Below are 19,955 nucleotides of genomic sequence, written 5' to 3' on the forward strand. Positions count from 1 at the left end.
GAGCGCTGATCGTGTGTGTGTGTGTGTGTTTGTCCAATGTGAAGTCTGTGTGATGTTTCAGTCCTCTGTGAGAGCAGGACAGCTGAGGGACTTGATGTGGAAAGTAAGTACACGGGGGGGGGGGGGGGGTGGCTGCTTTCACTGAATGAGGTTAAGCCGGAGGGGGGGGGGGGGGGGGGGGGATTTAAGGAAAAGAAAAAAGAAAAGGGAGCAGTAACTTCAAGCACTCCCCCTCCCCATCGAAGCCATGCTTCCACTCCCCCCCCCCCCCCCCCCATGTTCTGCTGTCTCTTCAGCTTAGGAGTGGGGGTGAGGCAGGCGGGGCAATGAGATGCAGGGTTTTTTTTTTTTTAATTTATTTAAATTTTTTTTTTCCTTTACTCAGCAGTCCAGCAAGCTCCTTTTTTTTTTTTTTTGAGGGACGAGTCGTCTTTGGACATGAACCCTGAAATATTTAAAGAGCGCAACGGAGCGTTCTAGGCCGCCACACACCCGCAGGGAGTCGGGGGGGGAGGAAAGGGGCTCGCTTGCGATGCACAGCGCGGGTTCCGCGCCTTCGCCGCCGCCGTCGTCGTCGGGAGACGCCGGGGTCATGCTATGTGTTGGCAGAGTGACTGATGCTCTGTGGATGCAGCTGTTGCCACATCTGCTGCTGCTGCACTGCCAGCTGCTGAGACTGGTCTGACGATGACAGTATGTTGGTGAGTGGAGCCACACAGTTGGCTGGGATAATGAGGCCTAGGTAACATTACACACACAGAAGGGGTGGAATTAATACAGAAGAAGCCAGGGCTGTTTGAGCTAACGTACAGATGAATAACATTACAACAGGGAAAAAAAAAAAAAAAAAAAAGAATCTTGTCATAATGAGAACAGTTCATGCAAAACACTTACACTCACTCAAGGCTGTCAAAGCACAAGCGGCATTTGACTACGGCCATTTCTCTTGTAGGAATAAAGAAGTTCCTTTACTTTTACTGAAAACTGATTTTATATAGCTTGTATAGGTCTGATACCTTTATGTACTTGATTTTAATATTTTGCTCTAACTTGAGGCATTTATGTACAAATATATAAATATATGCGGCAAGTTATATATAATACAAACAAATAAAACCTATGTATATATAGTTCAATTATAATATTATTTAAAAAAAAAAAGTTCATGATTGATATTTAAATTAAGCCTCTGAATCTTCCACAAGCCGTAATACTGAGGAAAGCAAAAACAGTGCAGGACAACAATAATAACAATAATATTTTTTTTTAAAAATCCACTGAATAAGCACACACCAACTATGCGCTGGCCATCCTCTGTTCTCAAACGAACGATCTGCATTTTAACATTGGTTCCGCTGACCGAGGCCAAGACGCCCTCCACTTTGGTCCAGACGCTGAGTACAGAGCCACACAGGACGTAGTACGTCCTACAGCGACAGCCTGTCTCGCACTGCAGGCCCATCGACGCCTTCTTACAGTTCCCACGCCTGCCCGCCAGCCACACAAAAAAACGTTATTCAAATGATTTATTCGTAAAGTCATAATAATAATAATAATAAAAAAAAAAAGTGAGCTACAAATTGTATGATTAATGAGGCAAACACATGAGAATCAATACTGGAGTGAGTGAATCAAAACTGAAACCACAGATTTTACAGGAATTGTAATTCATGGTTCTGAAAACATTGTAATGTTCTCTTTCCTCTGACTTCTCCATGAAAGACAGCTTGTTATAATTACAGGCATAATAACCATAATTATTACACAGTATAAACAGTATCAAATCTTTTTTTTTTTTTTTTTTGAAAGAGTTGAGAGCTACCCACCAGTACGCATGGGAACAGGTATGTGCTGACGAGACATACTGGTCAGTCCAAGGCTGTTTGGCCTCATCTGAAAGGACCTAGTCGCACATTTACAAAAACGAATGTCATCCCAAGCTTCCATATGTGAAATGGTTTTGGCTTTCGATTTAAATCACTGTCGATTAAAAACGCTGACGCTGAAAAACTCGTACCTTTTACATTTCTTGCGAATGTCCGCATACGTTTCGAGCTTCAGCTGTTTTCCCGTGTTGGGTCTGTAAACCAGAAAGAGTCTCTTTTTGGTGTTGACCTCCTTCACCAGGATGGAGATTTTCTTGTTGTTGCGCACCTTCACGACAAACACACGAAAAATCACGTTTAGTTTGGAGGACAGAATTCGCGCGGTCACGCGGTGAAAGCGACTCAATGCGTCCTCGAAATGCTCACCTGCATGTAGAACCCGTCGTCTGGACCGTTCTGTTCTGCCCAGACGTGCGTGGCCTCCTCCCATGACATTCCTCTCTCTACACTAACCTAAACAGGCCAACAGCTCAGATTACTCCACCGTTACTCATGACTCCAACGACCAGTGACAGACACACATGCCACAGGTCTTCAATAACAAGTCAAACATTCATTTGTTTTTGGTTTTTTTCCCCTATATTAAAGCCAACTTGTACGTACTGTGTACAGCTCCACGTGACCTGAAGTGGAATATCCAGGAGTCAAGAACTTCTTAACGTCCACTTTTTTCACTTTCTCATCTCCAGAACCCAAATCTGTGAAAGGCCAGCGGAAGGTGTTTATTGGTAGTTGTGCCCAAATGCAAAGTGAACCAGTTTACTCCACGACCAAACAAAAAAGAGTGGGAAAGTTTGTTTTTAAGACGCGTTACCCAATATTCCCATGTCGTATCGGCCGTTCTTTTTGGCGTTCTGGATGACTGCGTTCAGCGTGTCGGAGAAATACTGGAACAGGGCGTTCTGCTGCTGGACCTCCATCCCCAGGATACGATTCAAGAACTTCCCAATATTGTTGTAATCTAAAAATATAAACAAACATTACAGAATAAGCCACAGCACAAATATTCCTGTTTCTACTTCAAATCCTGAAAGATAGCTTTTTTTTCGTTTTTGAACAGGCATAGTTAAGTACGGTTTATTGATGTTGGCTGACAATTCCACATAAAGAATACGATTTGGTAGGAAAAACTGTCCAACCTTTGTCTAAGGAAAGAACACCAGATCTGTCCTCCACGTTGATCAGACCCACGCCAATCAAACCATTTCGGATTTCTGGAAAAGATGAGCCAAGTTTGTTTTTAACACTACAAACATCATAGTCATTTTTCCTGTGATTCATCAGGACACAATGTGTTAAACTGTGTATTTTTATACCTTTAAAGAAATCCCCCTCAAAGTCGGGAGGAGGTGAGACGAGAGGAGAGTCTAAGTTGACGATCGACTTCATGACAATTTCGAGTGCGTTTCTTCCATACTGTGAAAAAGAAACATCACAATAAGACAAGGTAAACAGAGGTCTGTTCAGAAACAGCATTCGGAAAAACTCCTACTTTATTGTCGAAGTTGAAGCGACTGAGGTCTCTGGTTTCCGTGGCTCTCCTGTCCCCGTGTGTCAGAGCACCCTAAAAACAATAAGTCATAAGCCTGAGAAATGTGAAACACAAAAGACATGCACATGCGAAGTCAATGACAAATATTCATAGAAATGGACACTAACAAGGCTCTCCAGTCTCTTGGCAACGATGGAGGCAAATCTTTGTTCTCCGGCTAGTTCAGAGATGAGGAACACGTATTCGGGAGCGGTGACCTGATTGGATCGATGTGTCCTACCTGTGAGACAGGTGAGCAAATGACACACGAGGTTAAATTCATCGTTATAATTTGCGGGTAAAAGTAACCGTAAGATGACACGAGGAAAATCAACAGCGAGGAACAGACTTCAACAAGAAATCAGATACAGTCGGGTACAGTCAGAGTCACAAAGCAGCCAAGCAGAAATACAGTGTTCTCACAACCAGCTTTAAAAAGAAGAAGAAGAAGAAAAAAAAAAAAAAAGAAGGACACAGTAATAGGTGCACCCACCAAACTGTTGTATAGCCCTGTCTGCACTCCAGGGCAGCTCTAACGTCATGTGGACCCTCCTCCTCTGGTTCTTCACTCTGCGGTCCGCTTGGAGCGAAATACCAGAGCTGGCCGCCTCAGAGATTATGGCAATGTTCTACACAGAATATCAAAAACTGGTTTACTCCTAACCCTCACAAAACTACACACCCCCCCCCCCCCCCCCCCCCCCCAGAGAAGTCCTAATAAATAACGCACTACCGAAGGAACGAACCTTCTCTCCGTCCATGAACCTCTGTTTCTCCGTGAGGTTGAGGATTTCCACGGGTACGTCCAGTTCTGACCGAGACTCGTACGAAATGCTGCCGTCATCATTACTGACGACTCTGCCTTTGCGTCCAGTCATCTGAAAAAAAAAAAAAAAGACAGGGACATTTTTCTTTAGACCAGTCAGAGATGCTATGGCATGCAAGGTCTCCCATGGTCTCTCAACAAGTTTCTTTAAGACGTTGAATTATTCAGTGCCCAAAGTGCAGAATATTTCTGCTCCCCTCAAGTCATTTTAAAGGGAGTTCACAATTGAAGGGGCAGCTCCAGGAGGGGGTGGGGGGGGCAACGTTGCTATGACAACCTACCTCTGCCACGTTTTCTGGTCCCCCTAGTTCGTCAATAAGCTCGTCGAGAGTGTTGGGCGGCAAGTCCTCGGCGAGTTTTTCGAGCTGTTCCAAAAGCTCACGCTTCATCTGCTGGGCGTCCTCCACTGCGTCCTGACTGGTTACACAGCTGCTCTCGACAGACTCCGTCTTAGCTGAGCCACAGCCGCCCGAAAAAGGAAAGCATTTAAAACGCTACCAAAAAATATCTGAAACATTCAACGGTCTCAAGGGTCCTGGAATTAAACAGTTTCCCTTTTTAAAGTTAAGAAGTCACACACGAACACCAGTGAGAGGCAGATTTTCAGTAATTTTAACATACTTTAGCCCAAGTCCAGTTGTTAGAGCTGAATGGAGTTGTTTTGTGGAGGTTTCTTACCGACAGTGGGTGTGGATGCTGATTTGACGGTGGATGCTGTGAAAGCCGGCCTGGTTGAACCAAGACCTGAAGCTAACAAGGCACTTTGTATGGAGTCCGGATCGATGCTCTTCTTCTTCTTTTTGCTTTTCTTCTCCTTCACTTTTTTGGAATCTTTTCGTATGAGCCACGGATCTGGGGGAACCAAGCGATCACAGAGAAAATGAGACGACCGGCTCTTAAGCGGCTAACCGGTTGTTTCCGGTTCTTTCCACAGTCAACAGCTCTTACCGTCTTCCTCGTCCTCGCTGGATTCGTCTCTGAAGGGGTTGAAGTCGTCTTCGTCCTCCTCCCCGGAGCTGACCGACTTAAAGCTGTCGTCGCTCTCCCCGTCGTTGTCCGACTCGTCCGAGTTGCTTTCGTCCGAGCTGCTGCCCGACAGCCCCCCCGACTTGCGGGCCTTCTTCACCTCCTTTTTCACCTCCGCCCCTGAAAACACATGACTCCTTCAGTCACCCAGACTAACGTATAGAATGCCGGTCATTTTTCAGACTGAGGTCAAGATTAAACACTACTCATTATGGAGTCTCCAGTTTAATGCACGTGTTCAGCTGAACCCACTCACTTACGGTTACGTTTATTCATTGAGCAGACGCTTTTATCCACAGAGTCTTCCAAAAGAGACAGAGCAGAAACCACTCGTTAACTGAGCAAAACGCTCAGCGCCATAAGACAGAACTAAATAAGTAAATAACAAAATAAACAAACCAAACAACTCATTGACTAAGCAAAACACCTGGCACCATCTGATAGAAATAAATAAACAAACAAACCAATCTGGACTGGAGCGAAGGTGGAAAAGGTGTCACGACCTTTTAATGAAGAATTAAACATTAATCTCTAAACCGGCTTTAAGGCGATTTCCTTAAGTTACGCTTTTAATTCTGATCTTCGGTGAGGCTGATTTTGAAATTTCTTAATCCTCTTTCAGGCCATGTGGACTTCAGCTAATTAGCGATGCACCAAAACAAATATTGATTTCATAAACACAGGCCTCAGATGAACTAAACTCATATAGAATCACATTCTTAGCACCTTTCTGCATATCCCCCTTTTTCTTTTGTCTTTTGTTCTTGCTTTGTAATTTAAGGCCCTTCAGATTTGTCACAGGCATCTTCAAAATGCTGAAAGCACACATCTGTTTATTTAAAAATATAGTTACTAATGCGTTTAAGCAGTAATATATGCTTCGGTCAACACTGGATAACCAAGACAATGCAAATGCCAAAACACCAAAATTCCATTCATTTCCAACACTGCCAAGTTTTCTTTTTTTTTTTTTTTTCTTCAAGCTTTTCTTCCCTCTAAACAGAGACAGACATTTCTCTAAAACTAGAACACGATGCTCTTGTATGTTAAAATGTACGTGTTTTAACCATCTTCTGATAAGCTGACCTAAGCCGTATCAGCGTCCATTTCAGCATATGTTTAAGGACCAGAGTGTGAGGGAGGGTAATGCTGAGAGACTGGAGAACCGGACTACCTTTCCTTTTCTTGCCCTTCTGTTCCGCTGGGGCCTCAGAGGGCGATGGCGTAGGCTTGGCGGACAGGTCTATACCCAGCAGGCTGAAGAGCTTTTGTCTGTCTGGAGCAGGGAAGTGCTTCTCTATAAGGGACTGCAGAACCCCCCTGAAACGACCAACACAGAGGAGCCATATAAACAGGCGACCAAACGTGAGCATGTTCAGTGTCGAAGAGCAGAGTGAAATGTGATGAGTAACACAATGCTTTTCTTTTTTTGGGTTTTTTTTTTTTTTTTCTTTTACCAAGTCCTTTAATGAGAATCAGACAGAGGGGCCAAAACAAACGCTCACTTTGCGGTGGAGACAAAATCGTTGAGCTCGCCCCCGCCTTCCTCCAAGGCTTCGAGCGTTCGTGCTTCGCCCGTCGACTGGAGGCCAATCACCACACACTGAAAAACAGTCCCAAGGTTCTCTCAGTCACTGAAGGAAAAAAAGCTATTCAAGGCTTTCGCGCTGACGGAAATGAGAGCTTAAAAGGAAGAAAAACGAAATACTACGGGAAAGAAAAAAAACGAAACCCCTCACCTTTCCATTCTTAACTTCTTCGCGAGCGAGCTGTACCACTCGACGAACCTTGGAGGCAATACAAAGGTATTTGAAAAACCGTTGATGCGCCGACCAGAACTGGCCCCACATGGATTTTTTCATGCGTTGTTCCGCGTCCATTAAATTGGCCGCTTGCTGGAACTTTTCTCTCGCGCTCACCCACTGCAAAAAAAACCCCCACAGTGTTCATAAGAGATTGTTTTTTTTTTTTTCCTCCTGATCAAGACAGAATAATGTCTGTATATTGTTACATGTAGAACACAAATGGAGAGTAGCTAACATGCAGATCATCAGTTAAAAATGGGAAGTTATGACATGGAAAGTGGTCATTTAAAGATGGTTCCAGGGGCGTTTAAATATGTTTAAGTACGCTTTAAATTGAAGATAAACAAACAACAAACATTGATAGATTTCTCCAAGTAGTTACAGCGGCTCATGCATTAAAAAGTCATACACATTCAATTGTACACAGTTTGCGTAGCTTTTGTGTGTATGTGTGCATGTGACAGTGTGCTGTTTTTTTTTTTTTTTTTTACTCACCAGACGGACGGCTTTGTTGTACATTTTGATATAGTCTGTTGTCAGAGGAACTTCCTCTATCTTAAACGTCACTCCTGTGAAGCTCAGCTGACGAGCTATGTACATTCCCCTCAGCTTCATATCCATGGCAACAATCTCCATGGCGCCGACACCCCTAAATATAAAAGACAGCCATCACGCTATGACAGAATTCCTTTGCGACTGGTTTCACTGCAGAAAAACACTGCACTGCTGACATGAATATTTTACACAGACATGTGGTGCACCGAACATGACTGTCTCACATTTAAAACCAATACTGCATCCCAGACAAACAGGACCAGGCATAACGTACCTTCTCTCCACGGCCTGGATGAAGTTGGTGAATTCTTTGAAGGGCGTACCTTCGCCCCAGATGCCAAGTCGATTCATGTAGGCCATGTTCCGAGGTTCAGAAGCCCCTGAGACAGTGTGGAGTTGGGTAGAAATTGGCATCTCTTGCATTTACCATTTAAAGCATTTGAATGATATGACTGAATATCGTTCGTGAGTCAAAGGGATGAAGACGTTTTTGTTGCAATACCTGTGGCGCTGGCGTATACGACCCGGGCTTTGGGTAGCTTATTCTGAAGCTCCAAAACCGCCAGCCCGGTCTTTGTCGGTTTGGAGGATCCGATAGGACAAACATTTTTGGCCTTGTGGCATTCATCAAATACTATCTGAGATATTAAGTGAAGGAAAGAGATCACCATGGAAACTGTGCAATTACTGGGAGAGCTACAGATTATCTGAGAAAAAAAACCATTCCACGTCATTTATATGTCACCTCTGAAGAATGCTTTTCTTTCAGCAAAAATTATGCAGAAACATGCAAAAGGATACCACGCCATCAAAGTCTTCCCCACACCAGTGAAGCAGCTGTTTAAACCTGGTCTTGTATTTTCCACCCGACTGACTCTCTCCAATCAGGGAGGAATATGTGGCAAAAATCACACCTTTTTTCACGCTTCCATTGTGTTTTGAAGATATTTTTCCATATTTAAACTACGAGGGGAAAAAAAAAAAAAAACATCCCTTAAAACTCTTTTTCAATTCTTTTCATTCAAACACGAAGAGGCTTGTTACTAACAGCAGTCACATACGAAATCTCTCTTTTTTTTTTTTTTTTTTACCTTGTTCAGGGAATGGACCTGAATGTTTTTTGCTCCAATGTCTCTCAAGTCCCTCTCAGCATCGTACTTTAAGTCGTTTGAAACGCTAAACCTAAAACAAAGAACAAATGACAATGTTTTAGTGGAACGCCATCCCAAGACGGGGGTGGGTGGGGAAGGGGGAACCCTCACACACACACACACACACACACACACACACACACACACACACACACACACACACACACACAGAGAGTAAACAGGTCTGACTTTACCAGAGCGATCTTTTCCTGCCAAGGAGATAGTTTTCATATATAATCCCAGCTATGGTGCGACCCTTTCCGACACCAGCCCCGTCGCCAATCAGATAGGAAGCTCTGTCACTGTTCGGCAGGAATGTCTCGTGTTGCTGCAAAAAGATATTAAAAGTTTAAAAAAAAGATCAAATAAAAAGATATCAGATAAAAAGATAAAGTTTAAAGTTTCTTTTCCTCAGAACATCTTTACACTCCGTCTATCCATTCATCTACGTTATTTCTATATGTGAAATATTGAAGATAACTGTAAAAAGGGAATGAGTTTTTTCATTGGTCTATAAGCATGCTAAACCGACTGGATGTCCAATCAAGACCTCCCACTGTATGTGGATGGAGACTCTGACGCCTACCTGGGCAGCGTATGTTATAGCTTCAAGCTGAAGAGCAGATAACCAGCCTCTGTCTATGGTCTCTTCAGGAATGGACAGGCGGTACCATACATTGGGTGGACTGACACTGGACAGCGAGCTAGTCTCAACCACTGGGTCAGGATGTCGCAACCCAATCTTCACTTCATTACAGAAGAAACAAGAGAGGAGAGGGAGTGAGTTAAAAACAAAAACAAGCAAACATTCATTTGCGATTATTTCCTATCAGTGCCCGCAAGCAAACTATCTCCTCCACAGGAAACTCTTTACAATGAAAGCCCACACAAAGTCTAAAATAGTGCTGCCCACATGCTCTTAACACACACGCGCACACACACACACGCTATCCTTCAGCTGCACCCTCAAGCTAACCACCTCTCAAACACAAACGTATGCGCTTATTTTTGTCTATGTTTCATAGCGTACGTTTCATTGGCATGTATTCTGCATAGGTCTCTGCATGTCCCAGCTCTTCTTCCTCATCTTCCTCTGGCTCCTCCTCTTCCTTTACTCCTGGGATTTTCTATTAAAAAAACAACAACAACAATAATAATAATAATGGAGTTATGATAGATTATGCATTCAACATAACCCACGGAGTACGCTGTATGACTTTGTAAACGGCCAAATGGTGAGACATCCATTTAACACAACTTGAACTTGCGATCATGGTCAAAACAAAAGTCGAACACTAACGTTTGTCAGCGAGAAACTCCGCATTTTCATTTCGTCATTGATCCAGATTCTGGCGACGTCTTTGCCGGTCACCTCTTTCTTTACGCCATTGTTTAACTCGGCTGGAAGAGAAAGAGAGAGAAACGCAATTGTAAAAGCACCGGCGAAGAATCTGATTTGAATGGATGGCAAGACCACCAGGAGCCCAGGTACCAGCTGAGAGATCCCGTGTCATCAGACTGCAGTTACAAAACATCCGTGTTAACACCACATGCCCAGAGAGATTCAATAAAAGCCCTTCCCCATACCTGACTTATTCATCATCTTTGTGGAGAGCAGAATAATTTCTGAAAGGGGAGAGCATTGAAAAACAAGGTAAACGACGATGAAACACGAGAACAGTCAGTCCGGTTGAACAGAGGACGGTTTAAAAGGGTTCGACACCGAAACCAGAAGGAAAACTTGCGTTATTCAAAAAGGGAGGTAAACAACCAATAAAGATGTTAAGACACTTGCGTCACGGTCGTAATTCGTGATTTCAAAAGGTTGTAACAAAACCACCCAAAATCAGTATATCCAAATCACATCAAAATGCACCAAGGAATTTTAGAATAACACTATACATGGGGTAGAATTACACTATTTATTCACTTTAACGTTTCTGTGGTCTTTTCATTCATCACATTTCACCGTACAGCACTGTGGTGTACTCTTATTTCACTTAGCGCTTAGCACCTAGCGCCGCCTACAAACAGACTGTGCAGCCTGTTTCAGAGTCTCATCCCTCGGGGGCAATTTGTACCAGAAAAGATCCTGCACTTAAAAGTTATTTCCACAGACTGAACCTCATGCACTTTTCTGCAAGGCACTGTGGGTAAGAGCGTCTCCTAAGTGAAGACACGCGAAAACGACACAGCACAAGGACTCACTTGTGCCCGTAGCCGTGGCGACGGGCTGAGCGATGTCGGGTGGAGGCTTGAGTTTCATGAGTTCTCCCAGACTGCTGGTCTTCATCGTGCTGGTCCTAAGAAGATCCTTCAGTCTGATCTGCTCCCGCCCCCCTGGGGGCACCACCGTGCAGACGGTCGGGGCCGCGGAAGAAGAGCCTTGCTGAGCCACCGGGGCCGAGTGTACGACCTTCGTCACCGTGATGGTCTGTCTGGAGGGCGTCCCGGCCGACGGCTTGGTGACGACGATGGTTCCCAGCGAGGGCAGCTGGTTCAGTTGATTTAAGACAAATGTGGTGGTTGAGGGTTGAGGTCTTTGCTTTTGAGGAACGAGACAAAAGCGTGAGAAACGCGGTCCAGAGCAGAACGTCAAAACATCACACAGCAGCACAATGAACAACGGACTGAATGCACATGGTCTCATTTCTCATACTATTAAACCCACCACTTTAACCCTCTATTCTATTTCTCTTAGGAACTAATGAAGTGGTGTACAAACAGTTAATGCTCACGCTTCACTAGTCTTCTGATATGAATTTTACATGAAGTGAACATAGTCAGTGTTTAGTGATGCATCCCTTGTCGTGCAGAAACAAGCCCATACCCTGTTCGGTTTCTCTGAGCTTCTCAGGGAGCCAGGTTAACCACAGCTATTAGAAATATGGCTGCTTCACAAAGGCTTATAACACACCAACTTGCATTAAAATGCATGAGATTACATTACACTGTGTGAGGCAATGTGAAAGACTTACTCTGATGGTGACTGAGGGGGTGGGTGGAGCAACAGGCTCAAGCCTGACAAGTCCTGTCGTCTCAGTGGCCAGATCGACATCCAGTGCGTTCATGGAGACTGGCTGGAGAGACAAACCATCACTCATTACAGAAGACCCTATGTATCTTATGACAACCACACATCTGATTTTCTTAATTTTCAGTAACATATTCATTAGGATAGTACTCATATAGGGTATACTCATATAGACAGGAATTGATGCTAAGTCTTATTGTGATCTCTTCTCATGAGGTACTGGAAATCCGACTGATGCACTGATTGTAAGTCGCTTTGGCTAAAAGCGTCTGCCAAATAACAAAATTGTAATTTTATATATATACACGTGTGTGTGTATATATGTATGTGTGTATATATATATATATATGTGTATATATATATATATATATATATATATATATATATATATATATATATATATATATACACACACACACACACACACACACACACATATATATATATATATGTGTGTGTGTGTATATATACATATACACACACACACATATATATAATGTGTGTGCATATATATATATGTGTGTGTGTGTGTGTATACACATATGTACACACACAAATAGGAAATCAACCTCTTCACACACTCCTCCAAAAAAAAAAAAAAAAAACAACCCTGGACAAACTGCATTAATGCGTTAAACTTTGCAAGAACAACCGTCAGAAGATTACCAAAGTGGCACAGTTCAAAACAACAGAATCCAAATATCTCTTAATCCAAAACAGTTCCCTTCAAATCCAGATCTGCACACCATATAACCTGTAGCTTCTGGTTAATGCCTCAAACCAGGCACACCCAGTTCAACAAGAAAAGGTCAAGCAATACCTGGATAACCTGAAACACTGTGTTGGTCTCCTTGCACTGAGGCTGTGCATCACTGATCTAAAGCAGCTGTGGAGTTTACCTGTTGTGAAGCAGACGGTTGGGCGGTGTCCTGAGGATCAATGTCAAAAAGGTCATTGGGGCAGATTCCACTTTCACTTAGGGCTGCCAAGAGCAAATCCTGTCCGGGATCCATCATCTAAAAACAAACAAACAAACAAACAAACAAAGCTAAAAATCAAGCTAAACCCTTTCATTCTCGGTTTTCACGTAGAGGTTTACAACCGATAACGTGAAAGTTCTCAGCGAGGATTCTGCACTTTAAGTCTCACTCAGAAGTTCAGAAAATACCACAAGCAGTGATGAGAGAGATCTCCCCCCTGAATAGTCGAGGACCAGCTCTCTCGTTATTACAACACCTGTGTTACTTCTCAGTTTGTGTTACTGCTAGACAGTGCAGAACCTACATAACCTAGGTCTTGAACCTAAAAAAAACAGTCAGATGCATTAGCTTTAATACGAATTCACAGTCAAAACAATCGGGGTGCGCGCGAGTTTTGTTTCAACAACATCTCAGTCAGTAACTTACAAACCAAAAGAGCTATATCACGCTCTCCTTTCCTAAAATTGTAAGATCTGGTCTCTCAGTCAAGTATTAATCCTCGTTTTGGTCTTGGCTTTCTGCGCTAGGAAAGGATATTTCCAGTTTCGATGAAGCCTTATCCTGAACGTGTCTTGCTCCTTGTTTGGGAGAAAGCGTATTCGGGTAACAAACCGTCCCTCTGCAGACTAAACGTATCCATTAATTCATCACTGAGTGTGGATGTATATCTTGACAAAATTCCCAACATAGCAAATTGATCTTGCCGTTTGATACAGAGACAGATGTCTTCGTTACTAGGGAAATGTAAAGCATGATGGTGGAGCTTGTTAGCTGTACAGTTGCACGTGTTTGGTCAAACTGAGCTACTTCCTGGTCTGACGTTGCTAGCTTACCAGCTAAGTGCAAGTTAATGTCAACCGGTACGAGTCCACATGTTTGCTAACCACACATAAAAACATGTATATGACAACTGAACACCACAGAGGTGCTATCGACTTAATTTTTTAACAACCAACATTATTACGCTGGGTAATCTGGAGACATATGCTTCTGCTGACTCTGACTTTTTAGTTACGTTTCTTTCCCATGCTTGACTTTCAGTGCTTCTGAAATCAATGTGACCGAATGACGGAACGTTATGTTCAACAAGATATATACTTGCTACATGACAGTTCCAATACTATTCCAAGCTAACGTACTAAAAACACGATTATAATAAATCGAACGCATCAACGGTATTTACTAGTTTTCCATGAGAATTAAGCGACATGACATATCATTAACTAGTCTGGTCTACTGCACATCAAAACAGCCCAACTTACACCTTATTGAAGTAAGAATCTGTGTCTTGCTAACTGGCTGGATAACGAGGTCAGTATTAAGTTAATGGCTAATATTGCTAAGTAAACAGCTAACGCAAACTGGGCGACCTTTAATCAAACTTTACCAATGTAAGAGTACAGCCTCTATTTAGTATCACATTGCCACACCATTACTTTGTGATAAAGTAAGAGCTGCCTAAAACACACGGAATAAACAATCTCACTCACTTTTAGCGCTAGCTGGTTTAACTGAAGTCGCTCGTGGTAACCTAATGTTATGCTCAGTCACCCTGTCTATGGCTATGGCTTGCTTAGCAAACGCACTGGTTAGCCTTAGCAACCAGGGAAAGAGGGAAATAAAATATTTTCTCTTAATCGTAACATCAGACCAACAGCTAAATTGTACCATCGGAATCCCAGAATGATCAACAAGCAGTTTCAAATGGAAACTTTACGCAAACACACTTACAAAGCGTTTACGTAGGATCCAGACTGTCGCAGTGGTTCAGTTGATGTTGTTCCTTCACTCTTCTAGTTCTCTATCCATCCGTCGCCATCTTTACCAGAGGGCCTGAGTCGCGTGTAGGTCACGTGATTTTCAACCAACAAGAACAAATATCAAACGACGAATTTCTGTTACTGCAAAGATGCAGATAGATTACCATATACGAACTAGGAGTCCACCGGCTAACAAACAAGGCCGCGAATGCATACTTTGCCATGTCAAACACAGTTTTTTGGATAAAACTGGTACGAGAAACGAAGCGCCAAACCCACGTCACGTGACTCTCTTCGGTCGCGTTAAGGAAATGACGTTCATGAAACGTAGGCTATTTTTCCTCATCACAAGCCAAAAATGACATTGCTAAAGCCATATTGGTGAGGTCAAAATAAGCTCACATTGCCGACCTTTATTGATTCAAAGGGTTAATGGATTGAATCGCGTCGATAATAATAATTTATTTGTCGTCCTTTCACCAAAACATCCTCGTTTCACGGTTTATGTCTATGTGACCAAAAACAGGTGTTGATATAAGGTGTCATTTTATGTGACTCAAACGTCACACAGTCGATTCCATTCACCAAATATAACGTAGAACAATAAACTAAGAGGGTAGACACGCTGAGACAGCATGATTTATGTGTCCCCTAACCACTAATATTTTGGCAAACACAGTAATACATTTCATCGTCAACGATGTCTTCTTTCAAAGGTGTACTGAACAGACTGCAGTGATTGTTTAATGAAGTACCTGAAAAGTCATCCCAGGTGTCGGTACACAAATAAATTCAGAATACGACAACAAATGCTTAAATTAAAACGACCAGCTATTCAACACAATCAAATTCAAATAGCAATCAGCAAATGTTGGCACCTTATGTGTGTATCGACTGAACTATATGGACAATATTTTGATAAGTCAGTCCATCACATTTATGAGCAAACATTCACGAAACCGCACAGCGATGCAATTATACAACTTCTACGCTGTGCTGGTGAAATTAGAGCCCTCTTGTGGATATTTTGTGAACTGACATACTCGTTTAAAGGTTCACATGGTATAATCCCTTGAATGAGTTAAAGGTAAGAAACATGGCGGCGTGAAACTGTGGATACTGGCTTAGTCCAAAAACACTAACCAGAATTCCAGGAAAGAATATTCTACCGAGTAATAAAGCCGTATTAATGGACTGAGGAACTCAAGAATGCCTTTAGTTTGTGCCTAGTGGAACAAGAACAGTGCGGGAAAAAAAACAGTGCCAGACTAAGAAAACCCAAAACATTAGATGGTTGAACACAATAAGGGAACAAGAAGTGTAAGGCTGAAATGAACAGGGTAAGTGATGTTTCCGTACTTCTTTTTAGGCCGCTTGCGCTTGAATAAGACATTATTGTAATGCAAACGAGAGGGGTTAACATCACCATCAATATTAGCCTGTTTCGTCCAAGAGAAACTTCTTACCAACAGCCATTACATCTTGGTTTCGATTAATATTCTGTATTTATATTATTGTAGCAACAAACAGAACAGACACGTACAGTTAGCATGTAAACCCTGGGCGCTATTAAAATGTAAATAATAAAAACGAATTATGTGTTGGATTTAACAAGCTAACAATTAGCAAGACCAGAGCTGAGAGGCCCGTATGTTTTGTGCCTGTGGGCGTGTCCATCAACTATTTCCAATACGTCTGACTTGCATCCTCTCACGAAAGTAATTATCTCACGTAAGTGGTTAAAGAAATATAGATAAAACCAACATAGAAATTCAGCCTATACTAATATATATTAGACAGCACCTCAGTAGCACCGTAGTACCTGAATGATTTTTTTCCTCGCCACTCCAGAATTCTCAGATGTTGAACATCTAAGTTGTAGTATTTATCAGTCGATTGCTCTATTGATGGATGCGAGCATCAGTATCATGCAAAGTTAATGTATAAGTTCATTATGATATTCAAAGTGTCAGGTTTTTTAAAATCAAAATAACGCACGTATCGTCAGTGCGATAATTTTCCTGTATCCTTCATGCTGCAGGAAATTCTATGCAATGGACATTCTTCTTGTTTGAACCAAAATGCAATATCTCCCAATCATGAGGGGCTGTCTCTTAAAATTATCCAAGATGGAAAATCTTCGGAGAGGGCCTGCACTCAGGCACAGAAGCAAGGACACTGTATGGGTAAACTTACCGACACAACGTCATCACGTGAAATATATATGTATCGATGAATACAATGATTTATATAATAGCACGGCATCTGATTAATGATATAAAAGTTTCAGAACATTAGAAAACAAAGTAGTCTATCAATGGAATTTTTTTTTTGTTTGTTTAACAATGCATAACATCAACATACTTGCAAGGTGATTAATGTTTCACATGTCCATAAATGACTCTTTATCAGTTGTTTTCCCTTGTACGCCACAGGTAGGAACTTCAGTACGGTAGATGGAGAAAAAATTGGTTCTAACATTGCGTCGATTGAAGATGATGCCATACACAACAGAGCTGAGTCACAAACAAACCCACTGAAATATATGGCACCTTGTGTACACTCCAGAGCGGACAGCACTCCAGACAATAAGACATTCTTCCCTTCCAGTCAGAGGAAAGCCTTAAGCCGAAAACACAAAGCGAAGAAATCGTCACAGAGAATGTAAACAGAATATAGTGTTGGTCTTTGGATGAAAACAGTTTCATTTTAATGCAGCAGAATTGCTCTGGACTTTGGTACTTTGCAGTGAGTGTTATTGACGTAACTGTTTTCAATGTGTTCGTTACAGTTCAGAAAGCAAGTACTCCCAAAATGGAAAAGTCACAGACTATTTCCCGATCAGAAGAAGTTCCAGGAAAAGCAAATCTGAATTGAAGGTAGGTTTCCCAAAAAAAGCACTGAATTGTGAAATAATTATTTACCTATGCTACTTCTGATTAAAACAATTAAACCTAAACTTGATCCTGACCTGCATGAAATATCGTAGCAATAGTCAGGACTGCAAAATTGCCCTTTGGGTGAATGTAATATAGTTAAAGGACGTGCATAATTGTCATGTTGTCCACCTGCCTTCATATCTCAGTATTTCAGATCTGCTTGTAAAATCTATTGTGTCTGCTTAAAGCGAGGATGACATTTGGCCAGTGGGCTGATAACTGTGTTTATTCTGTGCCACAGTGTTATTGAATTTGAGCAGTCACAGCGCAGTGATGAGGGGAAACATGTCAACTAGAGGATTGTGGGATTTAAAAACCCCAATCATAACATTTTACCACAGTATTTACCTGAGTCAAACTCTTAACCTTGAGAGTGTCCCAGAAGCATTTGACCCCTAACATAAAGAGTGACAACTATGTATTAGAGCATCCGCTGACTCAATTAATGCAAATGTTTATTTGTTTGAAATCTCAGAGATTATGTGTGGTTTGCTTCTGCTTTCTGTTCCAACAGTGTGAAGAGAAGAAACACATAGATGAGTTGATCACTAAGGGGATAGAGAACGGAATGATGGTAAGTCGGCCCAGTGAGGAAAGTATTGATCTCACCGTGAGCAGTGTGTTAAGACGTTTTCTCTGCAGGTGCAGTACATTGAAGGCAAAGGCAGGGGGGTTTTCGCCACGCAGAACTTTCAGAAGGGCCAGTACATCGTGGAGTATCACGGGGACTTGTTGCCTATAACTGATGCCAAAAAAAGGGAAGCTATGTATGCACAAAATCCCGAAACCGGCTGTTACATGTATTACTTCCAGTATCTCAGCAAAACATATTGGTAGGTCTTGCAATTCCTTCATTTTCTTGGTATTTTTCAGTTTTATGGTGGTGGTTTGGTGGTGTTTTTGTCTGTTTGTTTTGTCTTGTTTGTTTGTTCATTCTCCTTCCTAAAACATCAGTGCTCTTTTTTTTTTTTTTTTCAAATAAACAAGGCATTTTATTCATCATCTCTTATTGATTATGATGTTTCACTCATTTTTTTTTTTTTTTGCTTCTCTTGCGCTAGTGTGGATGCTACCAAAGAGACAGATCGCTTGGGAAGGCTTATCAATCACAGCAAAAACGGCAACTGTCAGACCAAGCTCCATGACATTAATGGAATACCTCACCTCATTCTCGTGGCCTCCAGAGATATACAGGAAGGGGAGGAGCTTCTGTATGACTATGGCGACAGAAGTAAAGCTTCCATCGCAGCTCACCCATGGCTGAAGGATTGATGTATTCAAATGAGGGAATTACTGATACATTGTTTCTTATTAGACCATTTTAACTCTATTATTGCCTTAGCAAAATAAGAGAATGTGTAGGGGGTGTGGGGGTGGGGGTGAGTAGTTCTCTAGGATGTGTTTATCTGTAATTTAAATACATATAGATGATGGTACATACTCTACATGTCCTACATTGATACTTTTAAAATATTTATCCTGCTATATGATATGCTACTTTTGACCCACATTCTTTTTTTTTTTTTTTGTATATTTTATATACTGGTAGATCGGTGCTTCCAAAGCATGCAGGTGTAGTCCAGCGTTCTGCATTTTTATAAATCCGAATTTCTTAATCCAATGTATGGTAGATAGATGCTTAGCAATAATTATTTATGGTGCCCTCCTTTTTTTGTATGCAGAATGCGAGGAGATGTTAGCAAAGAGTCTTTTTTTTTTTGAGTTTAAATAACTGGAATGGCGAACATTAAGTACCAATTAATTAACGCTTTGTTTGAAATGTTACTGTTTTACTATGTCAAGCATGTCGTTAGTTTCATGTACTTGAACAAAATCTGTACCTCTTTTTCCACGAAGCCGATGAGTGTGCACGATGAAATACTCCATTTTGAAAGTATTTGACTGAATCTGTATGATGGATCAGAGGCATCGCCGAATAAAAAAAAGGTTTTATGCTTTTTTTCTCTTAATGCTTTAAAATGTAGTTGTACTGTATATTTTAACATTGCAATTGGTATAGATAGATCTGGGATATAGTTTTGACATTTTAATCAAACAAATGAATATATGTAAAGCTAGCTGTCTTTGCATAGAATGTTACCATAACTCTGTTTCGCACAATAGCCGCAAAATTGAGTTTATTGAAATTTTGTAAGTTTTGGCACCAGAGAAACGAGTGACAAGTTTCCACACGGAACATTGAGAGTGGTGCACCGAAAGTTCATTCGGTTTGTTTTATACAAACGGAGGCGCGAGACCTGTGTAAGTAGAAACGAGTTTTCCTGTGAACTTATTCGTATAGAACGTACACGTAAGCAGGGATTTCATAGTTGTCCCATAAAGTTGATAAATTACTACGGTTTCACCCTTGTAAAGAATGATCACGGATGTTAGCTACCTTGGCATGTCGGAGTTGACTGCTTTGTTAGTTGAATATAACAGTTGCTATGCTTGACATCACT

At 41.8% G+C, this 19,955-nt stretch overlaps 2 protein-coding genes across 2 annotated transcripts; one reads left to right on the forward strand and one right to left on the reverse strand.

The window, feature by feature from the left end:
- Positions 1–402: 402 nt before the first annotated feature.
- Positions 403–14,758, reverse strand: sbno1 (strawberry notch homolog 1 (Drosophila)). The gene is made up of 32 exons (XM_030769237.1): positions 14,526–14,758; positions 12,714–12,830; positions 11,759–11,860; positions 10,995–11,325; positions 10,081–10,181; positions 9,811–9,907; positions 9,367–9,527; positions 8,975–9,108; positions 8,721–8,811; positions 8,431–8,592; positions 8,132–8,267; positions 7,904–8,009; positions 7,570–7,723; positions 7,009–7,191; positions 6,775–6,872; positions 6,444–6,589; positions 5,192–5,389; positions 4,922–5,095; positions 4,525–4,697; positions 4,164–4,295; positions 3,911–4,046; positions 3,546–3,658; positions 3,379–3,450; positions 3,203–3,302; positions 3,026–3,100; positions 2,701–2,847; positions 2,490–2,584; positions 2,253–2,339; positions 2,002–2,154; positions 1,827–1,903; positions 1,294–1,487; positions 403–738 (listed from the first exon to the last, which is right to left on the reverse strand). The coding sequence occupies exons 2-32, from the start codon at positions 12,828–12,830 to the stop codon at positions 596–598; spliced, it is 4,188 nt and encodes a 1,395-aa protein (XP_030625097.1). The 5' UTR covers positions 14,526–14,758; the 3' UTR covers positions 403–595.
- A 913-nt stretch (positions 14,759–15,671) lies between these two features.
- kmt5aa (lysine methyltransferase 5Aa) lies at positions 15,672–18,859 on the forward strand. Its single transcript, XM_030769474.1, has 7 exons — positions 15,672–15,894; positions 16,596–16,740; positions 16,990–17,218; positions 17,346–17,433; positions 18,008–18,067; positions 18,136–18,326; positions 18,555–18,859. The coding sequence occupies exons 1-7, from the start codon at positions 15,886–15,888 to the stop codon at positions 18,763–18,765; spliced, it is 933 nt and encodes a 310-aa protein (XP_030625334.1). The 5' UTR covers positions 15,672–15,885; the 3' UTR covers positions 18,766–18,859.
- The last annotated feature ends 1,096 nt before the right edge of the window (positions 18,860–19,955 follow it).

Source organism: Chanos chanos, chromosome 3 (assembly GCF_902362185.1).
Source record: "Chanos chanos chromosome 3, fChaCha1.1, whole genome shotgun sequence".
NCBI lineage: Eukaryota > Metazoa > Chordata > Actinopteri > Gonorynchiformes > Chanidae > Chanos > Chanos chanos.